The sequence below is a fragment of the Chionomys nivalis genome, chromosome 11 (assembly GCF_950005125.1).
Source record: "Chionomys nivalis chromosome 11, mChiNiv1.1, whole genome shotgun sequence".
NCBI classification, from domain to species: domain Eukaryota; kingdom Metazoa; phylum Chordata; class Mammalia; order Rodentia; family Cricetidae; genus Chionomys; species Chionomys nivalis.
In genome coordinates this window covers 8,826,885-8,836,367 of record NC_080096.1, presented here as the reverse complement: position 1 = coordinate 8,836,367, position 9,483 = coordinate 8,826,885, and the positions used below count along the sequence as shown (strand labels likewise).

Genomic DNA, 9,483 nt, shown 5'->3' with positions numbered 1-9,483 from the left:
AAAAAAAGGAAAGAAAGAAAGAAACTGAATGGAAAATTAAAAAAAAAAAACAACTAGAGATAATTCTCAAGAATCGGTGGCAGAAAAAGTAGTTTTTTCTTTTTTAAGACAGAAGTTTAGTGACCTCGGGAAGGTAGAATCTTTGAGGTGGGAGGGGTTACAGACTCTGGCACTGGGAGCCTGAAGGACATTCAGACGGTCCAGAGTTAGTTCTCAAAAAGCTGGTAAAGGAAGAGATGTTTGTTTACTTTCCACTCCTTCTAAAGCTACATTGTGATACTAGAATGCTCCATTGTGACATCACAATTCTCAGCTGTGACTTCATAATGTTCCAGTGGATCATCACAGTTCTCTAGTGACAACACAATGCTCCAAGGCGACATCACAATGTCCCACTCAGATCCTCAGAACGTGGTCTGAATGGCACTAGTCCAGTCCCCAATAGAGCCCTTGTCCCACTCAGGAGCTGAGCTTCCACTGACCACATTTCTCAGCTCTCGGGGCTTCTGGACTTCCACCAGGATGTTGCATTATTTCTGCTGACAGAATCTTAGGTTTGGGCTGGAGAGATGGCTCAGTGGTTAAGAGCATTGCCTGCTCTTCCAAAGGTCCTGAGTTCAATTCCCAGCAACCACATGGTGGCTCACAACCATCTGTAATGAGGTCTGGTGCCCTCTTCTGGCCTGCAGACATACACACAGACAGAATATTGTATACAGAATCTTAGGTTTTCTCTGACCCCAAGCTCTAAACTCTTGTACACCCCCACAAACCAGTTCTAAACCCCTAAGAACCACACAGAGAGGGTTATCACAGCAGCAGCCTGCTGTTCGGATGCATTTTCTCATCGCTGTAACAAAGCATCCGGCACAAAGGCAATTTAAGACGGGTAGACTCAGTCTGGAGAGATGGCTCCTCCAAAGGTCCTGAGTTCAATTCCCAACAACCACATTATAATGGGATCTGGTGCCCTCTTGAGGAAGAGGCCTGGTCAGTCGTCCTCATTGACTTAGACAGTGAAAGCCACTATGGACAAGTTCAACAGAACCACCATATATGGGCTGCCCATGTGTGCTTCAGCATTGCCAGGGCAAACATTTCATTCATTTAAAGCTTGACCTAAGAAGCAGAAAATCTGAAATCCCCCCCCCCCCGAAGGGCCAGATAGCCAGATAGTGGCATAGTGACTGAAGGAACCAAGGCAAAGCCCACACCCTCCTCTAGCCTTCAAACACTAGAACAGGAAAACCTACCATAATTTAAGTAGTACAAACCAGAAAAATGTGGAACGCTCTCAGATCCGTTTAAGAAAACCATAGATATTTTCTACTTTAAAGACACAAAGACTCAGAACAGTAGCGAATGTTACGGGAAGAATAGCAGAAGAATAACAAGCTAACACATGCTGTAGAAATGAGATTCAGTGCCAGAATTAAGGGTGGTCTGTATCAGGAAATCCAGTCACTGAATGTTTTACAAAATGAAAGGGGAGCTGGCAAGATGACTCAGCAGTTAAAGGCACTTGCAGCAAAGCCTGACGACCTGAGTTCAATCCCCAAGATCCACATGGTGGAAGGAGAGATCAATGCTAGAAAGCTGCTCTCTGGTGTCTACACACGTAAAGTGACACATATGTTCCAGCCCTGTTCCTGATGTGAAAACCACAAGCCTGTTCTGCACACTGTCTGCAGCCCTGTGGCGTGATTACACATCTTTCTACATCTCTATCACCCCTGCCCTAGAAAAACCAGCTCATGTCCTTGGAACACAGAGGTGGTCAATGTCTACCCAGGTCCCTGGGTCAGCCCATACTTCCTGTTTGCTTTTGGCTCTTTTCCTTGCTGGGTTGCTGGTCTAGAAATGCCTGGGCTCCAGGGACCCTCAGGCCTTAGCCTGAGTAACTGGGAATACAGGTATGAGCCATTGTCCCTGGCCATCTTTTCTTCTTGAGGCATCTGGTGTTGGCCACTTTATACCCATGGCCAAATACTCTAGAGATGTCAGTATGAGGTGTCCCCAGTTTCTCTCCTTCCAGTTCCCCCTGAACCTTATCCCTCTTACCCAGTTTTCAGCCCCGGCACACCACCAGAGTGCTCTGAGCAACATCTCCACTGCTCCTGATTCTGGATCATGAATGTGGTCCTCCTCGTTTATCTGCTATCCCCAATTCTAAACCCTATGTGGACTCACACCCTCATGAGTCAACACGCGTCTCTGCCTCCTCCTTGCCTGCCTGAACTCTGAATGATGACCTCTACCCTGTATGCTCAGCCCGAAGGCCCTGGAGGAGGTAGTGAACACCACCCAGCACACAGCTCCTGCAGGGCAGAGCCACTTCCAGCCGCTCACTCCAGGTGTGGGTGTCTACCTGCGGATGTACCTGCCTATTGTACTAGGTTTGACGTCTGTGAGTGCTGATGATTCTAGAATGGTGGCAACACAGAAGAAGAGGAGGAGGAGGAGGAGGAGGACGAAGGCAACGGATAGGCAGGGAGAGTCAACAATGCACTTTATTTCGCAGGCGAGCAGTGCCAGCTCTGGGGTGTGCAGGTTGGTTGCACAGTCTGTGTTTACATAGTGAAGAACCAGCCATTTTATTTCCCACTCACTGAGCAGCTATGGTGCTTTTTAGTTATTTGAGGCACAAATGACACTTGAACACAAAGTGGCCCTGGACCCTTTTGAACACCGAAGTGGGATGAGTATCCACCAAACAGCTGGGGGGGGGGGCACAAAAGGCTACCTCTTTGCCTCTGCCATGGAGGCCTGGGGTGAAGATGCTCTCCTGGAGCTGGCTTTCTGATTGAGTCTAGGTGGCTTCTGACACCTCTTTACCCAGCTTCACTCCATCAGCTAACTTCTCTCAGAAGAACTGTATTTGAGGCAGTATGAAACTGTCCCAGCAAAGTCTCTGGTGTCATGGGCTAAGTACCAGCTTAGGAGGAAACAGGAACTTTGGCAAGGCCTGTTTCTTCTGGAGCTTTGAACGCTGTCCTGTAAGCCAGGAGGCAATGGTGAAAGCCCCTGGGATCTTCCCCGGGCCTGACATGAGGGCTATAAGGCCAAGAGAGTGGAGAACTCAAAGGAGGGTTCCCTTCACCCTGCAGCCCGACCCTATGTAGTCTCCAAGCCCTATTTTAATACCCGTTCCTAAGGCTAAGTATCAGAGGGAGGGGGTGTGCCATCACAGGAGAGGGACAGTTATTTAAAGAGCTGATTAAATTAGAAAGGAACCAGGGGAGGGTGTCTGATTTTCCCTGGGTCCTCCTGAAGCACCAGCTGCAGACTGAGAAACCCAGACTAAGGTGTCCAGGGTAGGGCGGACTTCCCCTAGCAACATTAGTCCCTTCAAGTGGTGGGGATGTTTGAAGTGACTGTCCCAGCAAGTGGCAGGGAACACACAATGGATGCTTCTGAAGCCTCCTCTGTAAGAGATCAAGGTCTCAGGCAGTGAGTTACTGATAACAAGACCCCGGCTGGCCGGGCTTATGTGGGTGTGGGCGTCCAGGCTGGTGAAGAAGTCTATGATGGGTTAGACTCTCCTCCTCAGCTGTGAATCTCCAACAGGGGCACTGACACCATCTTGCCCTCCCCAGCGAGCAATGACTTGCCAACCAAAGACCCAACCCACAAAAGTCAAGTCTGGTTCAGGGAAGAGGGCAAATGTGGAGTTCAAGAAGACAGACCCTTGAAAATACTGTGTAGCTAAAGTGCTCCTTCAGGACTGCCCTTACCTATCAATGCTTACGTGCCATGGTGGGCATGAGCACACGCACAGGATTCAGTTGGAGGAACAAATCAGCTCCATTTGTGTCTCAGAAGGGTTATAAACACTAAAACCTTCCACATACCCATGGGGTGAGGCCCGCCCTCCTCCTACCCAGTGTGGGGCGAGGCCCGCCCTCCCCTCCCTCCTATTTGCTTAGTCCTTCTAGAAAAGGGAAATTCCAAAAGTAAGTCCCAGGAAGCCCCTCACCCGCATACCAGGCTTCAGGTTAGAACCAAGGACAAGACACTTTGGCCAAGAACCAGGTACGAAGCTCCCATACCATACCCTTTCAGTATTCATAGCACACACCCTTTTCTGGAACCTTCTCCATCCATATCACGTTCCCAGGAGGCTGTGGTGCTGTGACATCAGCATGTGGTTTTATCAAAATCACGGTGGGAAGTGGGATTATTTCACCTGTGTCAGGAGAGTCACCGAGGCTTCTGACCTCTCTCATCGCAAACTGCACGAGGAAAACCTCAGCAATCACCATTTTACCTCCCAGGTGGGTGGAGTGGTTGGAGAAGGCCAGTAGGTAGAAATTAGAGACTTGCCTGAGAAATTTAAACACTGCCTATAACGTGGGTAAGAACAAAGATGGGCGCCATACTGTTCTCTAGTCCTTGCCATGGTGGCTCTGCTTCTGCTCCCATCTAGGTGACTGCAGGCTCACCCTTGAACACCAACTGCATTTGCAACCCACACAGTGTATCCCTTCAACTTCCAAAACCACCTTCCCACAGGGACTCCCCTGCAGGAATCGTGCAGAATTAGTAAGACAGAGGATCTAGTCCAACTTTACATTACTGTACAGGTAACAAATCTTCACACACAGCAGAGCCCTGCTCGGAAGCTTCTATGTATTTACAAACACACAGTTGTACATATATACATGTTAACAAAATACAGGGCACTCTAAAAATTAGATCCATCTTAATACATTTTTAACGTTATTCAATCAATACTTTTAAAAATTATTTCCCCATAATCTAAAGTAACTCCCTGCCCCACAAACTAATATGGTTTTCTGTTTACATTTTTCCCTGTGAGAATTTCTTTTCCCTTGTTCCTTGATATCGCCCCCAAACACTCTCCTGGCTTCCCTTAGCATGAGTCTGGGCATCTGTCCTCCTGTTCTGTCTGGAGCATCCCTCTCCAGCAGCCGGGTGTCCTCAGGAATCCAGTTCCAACTGCTCTTGATTCTCACTGAGTCTTAACATAAGCTGCTGTTCATAGTAGAGACTCTTGGCATAGTTGATTTCCTGTGATAACTTGACAGCAAGGACCTCAGATTTCACATGCACCTAGAGAGAGACAAGGATGAGCACACTGCCCTGAGACGGGGCAGCTAACCACACCGAGAGGGCAAGATACAGCACCCAAGAACAGTTCCCATCTGAGCAGCCAAGACAGTGTGTCTGGTTCACCCTGATCCAGCTTTAGTTTATATCCCAGTTACTACAAGCAGACTATCACCACCAGCACTTGTGACCAGAGTAGATGAGATTCCAGTCAGAGGTAAGACGGGGACAATGGACTGAACTTCTTATTCAAGTCCAAAGTCTGGTGGTGGCTGGCACAGGAAGAAGAGTCAGTAAACACAGGCCTGAATCCTTTATTACCCAGAGTACTACACAGCTAGCTTGCCCTGAAAGCGGGAGACGGTGGTGGATAGGCACACTTGGTGGAAAATGCACACTTTGGGACATTAACTTTTAATCAACCAGCTCTAATTTAAGCCAATGATTCCCACTTGAGCTCATTCCTGAAAGAATGGGGAATGTTGAAGAGCTCCAGAGGAGAGACCCAGCCAGATAGCTTTTCTGGTCTACAGAAAGACCAGAGATGCACACGGCCGCTCTGAAGGGTGCAGGACCGACAGGTGGTCCTGCTGCTACTTCCTCGAAACTGCTCTGCTGTGGGCGCTGGACCAGCTCAGCAGAGTAAGGGGATCAGGTGGGTATTCCGGGTCTGAGCCCCAGCTTGCGCCAGAGTTGCCAAGTGGCCTGAAGAAACCACCTGCCCTGACCCCTTCCCTAACAGCACTGAGGGAACAGCAGGAAGTGCGTGCTGGAAGGCAGCAGGGGCGTTTCTACCTAGACGTTCTGGCACAACACCTCTCAATTTGCGGAGATAAAGTATCATTTTTATTTACAAACACCTATCAAATGTGCCTCACGCTAGTCGTCAGCATAGATCAAAGGGTTGTGGTTTCCTGATACCAGAAAAACAATACAGTGTGTTCCCTGTCACCCTCCTGGACTCATGGCATCATCAGCACTCAGCACTGTGTTTCAGGGACACAAATGCAGGAGAACACACCCGGGGCGTCCAGTAGAGCAGGTTGTCCACATGAGTGACAATGAGCAGCTGTACTCACCATTGGCTTCTGGTGGGACGGGCCTGGGATGGACACACCACTGCTGGAGTTGGCAGCTTTCTTGGTCACCTGCACATACACCTTCCCGTGGTCTTTGGAGACAAGGCAGTGGTAGAGGTCATCATATTTGACCTCGAGGAAAATGGCCTCTCGGTCTATGTAGTCCCCACTCTTCAGGAAGTACACGGCTTTGGAGGAGATGAGGACACAGTAGCTATCGATATTCTCCACGGCTATGAAGCTGCGTGGGGAGAGAGAACACATGATGCTTAGCTGTTCCATGTTGGGGACAGGCCATCCCTGAGGTCTCTGGGGTCTGGAGCCTAGGCTTACCCAGGCTTCCCAATTACCACGTGAGTGGCTTCATTACTCTGGGCCTCAGTTTCCCCATTTGTAAGTTTGTGTTAGGAAGAACTTGGCCACAGGAGCTGCTGGAGGCCCATACCCACGGCACACTCTCAGCTGCAGGATGCTCATAAACAAGGGATGTTGGCCAAGAGTTCCAGAAACAGAAACAAACTCCTGTTCTGAAATGGGCTTTGTGGGGTGCTCAATGATCTTTTGGGGTGCTCAATGAGCTTTAGGATAGTTACGACTTAGAGAAACACAGACCAGCTAGACCCTGAGAGACAACAGCAGGGCTTGATGATATGAGGGACAGGCCTGCCAGACTGCACAGCCAGGGTCTGCACACCTGCATTTATGTCTTCCCTCTGATCCCTGATCAGTACAACCAGGAACACAGGGCTTGAGACACTACTTCCATCTCAGAACTGTAGTCATGGCGGCTAAGAGATCCCAGGCCACTAAGAAATAACTTAGCTTTGAAAAAGAAAAAGACTGAGCCCTCAGCACCTTCAGACTGATGTGGAGATTTATGTAAGTCACACCTCTCTGTTCGGCTGCTCAGCCAGGAGGTCAGCCTGGAAGACACAGCGACAGCCTTCCTAGTTTGGTAGCTGCCTGTATCTTATGCTGGCCTTTCATAGTGTGCCTGAGCGCCAGGGACAGCAAGGCACCCTGGGTGACGGCAAACATATTAAGAGCTGACTGACACAGGCTGCTGTGATCCTCGGGGTTTTAAGTTATGTTTGCTCGGCGTCAAGGCTCCACCTGGTACTGCCATGGATCCAGGTCCAGGGTAGCCTTGGTCCAGGGTCACAAGGCACAAAATCCTCAGAGAGGGCAGAATCATTGAGGGCAGAAGGCCAGCAAGCAGGGGCTGTCCTGTCAGGCCCACGCGAGGCTGGCCCTCCTTTTCCTCTCCACAGCAGACCTCTAGGTCACACTTCATTTCCTCCCTCCTCCCCAGCCAGAGTCACCATCCTGACTCTCGAAGCCCTGGCTCTTGATTGCTGATATTTCAACACCTTGGCCCGCCAAGGCACTGCCAGAGATTTCGTTCTGCCTCCAGGCTAAGCAACCTGACTCTCAGTGGTGCTCTAAGCCTGGGCGTGGTCCACTGCACACTCACATGACTTCCTGAGTACCCACCACTGAGTCAGTCACAGAGTCAGTCACCGTGTGGACTAAATACCCACCTTGTTCCAGTCGTCATTTTAACTATGGCTCCCATGACAAAAATTGGGGTTTGCTGTTCTTATTTAACTGGTTGGCAATGCTGAGAATGCAGACTTATAAAGTCTCACTGCCAAAATTAGCAGCGCCCAGCAGCCCGCCTTGCTCAGCTGGCTTAGCACAGCCTCCTCGTGAGAGGCACTCTGAGAGGCAGGGGCCACATTACTAAGTGAGGAGACAGGAACCGGGAAGGGCATGGGGAGACAGAAGGAAGAGGGCACATCACAGGACCAGCTGGAACCGGATGGAAAATGAAGGAAACAGTCAGAAACAACTTTGTTCTGGAGCAAGGCGGGCCAGCAGCTCAGCCATGAAGGATGTCCCCGACTCTTTGAGGGGTTCCAAAGGTGGCTAGGAGGCAGGCACACATGTTACAGCATCCTGCCGAGACTGGCTCCATCCTTCACCAAGGCGCTTCTGAGGACTTGGTGATACCGAGAAAGATACTTGTACACCTAAGGGCATACGGGCTGGTCCTGAGCACACTTCCCAACTGCTTTCTAGGAGGCTGCCATGTCTTAGCCCTCTTACAGGCCAGGAAACCTAAGGAGAAATGGTGGCTCCTGAAAGGCAGACAGCATGGTGAGAGGAAACTGGGCTAGGCGGGCGACGAGGGTCCGCAAGCCCTCTGGCAAGGGAGCTTGTATTTTGGTAGCTCAGTGCCCTCATCTCTGAGGGAGATGGTGCTGCCTACTAGCCCCTTCAGTTAACACCACATGGAGAGGATCCATGATGGACAGAACAAGCAAGCACAGCAGCCCGAGTTGCCACATTGGCACTCTGGGCACAGGAACCCTGCTCATGCCCTGGGGCTGCTGCTGGTGCTGCTGTTACATTCATTGCCTTAAGGCCTTCAAAGCAACATCAAATCAGAACTAAGGGCAGAGTTAGGGGAGAAAGCACTGGGCAATGACCCAGGGCCTGGGTAGCCAATGACTGTCTCCCCATGTTTGCTGAGGCTTCCCCTGCAAAACATTACTCAAGGTCAAGGTTTGGGGTCCCATCAACAGCACTCTGTCATTCTGCTTGCTCCCCACCCCCATACACAAAACAATCTGGAAACCACATCAAAGATTCATTCAGATGGCTCCCGAGCAGCCCCTTCACATGCTCATCCTGAACTTGTCACTCGTGGTGAGGAGTGGGTGTGGGGGGGAAAGCAGTGCTCTCTTGGTTCTTCCCTCCCCTGACCTATTCCTTCCTGCCTTTGTTCCTCTGTGCCCGCACCCCTGCCAGCCACGGCGGGTCACCATACTTTGATACCTGGACTTGGACTTCCACTCCCGCTCCTCACTGCCGCTGGCCCACAGATGGGCTGATGAAAAGCCTCACGGGTGACAGGAGGGACACTGTCTGTCCATGATCTGTTGACTCATAGGGCAGAAAGGTCCTCTCTGTAAATCAAACCACTGGACACCCCGCGAAACACAGCTCAGATTTCTTTTAGGACAGAGACCCTACCCTCCGTGGCAGGCAATGGGGAGCAAGTGCAAAGTAGTGAAAGTCCTTTTCTCCCCGTTGTTATGCCCCTCTCCTCCCAAACAGGTCTGCCTGACTTGCTAGACTGTGAACTTGATGAGGAACACCACCGAGTTTGTACTTGGCAAGGATTCTGAAGGTGACAGTAAAGACACCAGGTCTGGAGAAGTTCAACTGCACATGTGTGCAGCGCTGGCTGTGGGATGCCAGGGCTGTGAGCCTCTCAGAACTTTTATCTGAGCAGCCGGGTAACCTGTCAGTCACAAGTCTTGCGGTG

General features: G+C 50.4%; 1 protein-coding gene across 8 annotated transcripts in view; it reads right to left on the bottom strand.

Moving 5' to 3' along the window:
- Positions 1-2,502: 2,502 nt before the first annotated feature.
- Positions 2,503-9,483, bottom strand: part of Vps13d (vacuolar protein sorting 13 homolog D) — a 226,072-nt gene continuing 219,091 nt past the window's right edge. For all 8 annotated transcript variants that reach the window (XM_057785000.1, XM_057785006.1, XM_057785001.1 and 5 more), the window contains 2 exons: positions 6,150-6,390; positions 2,503-5,073 (listed from right to left, as the gene is read on the bottom strand). In XM_057785000.1, coding sequence (XP_057640983.1) covers positions 4,942-5,073; positions 6,150-6,390 — 373 coding nt within the window. In that variant the 3' untranslated portion in view covers positions 2,503-4,941. The remainder of the gene's footprint in view (positions 5,074-6,149; positions 6,391-9,483) is intronic.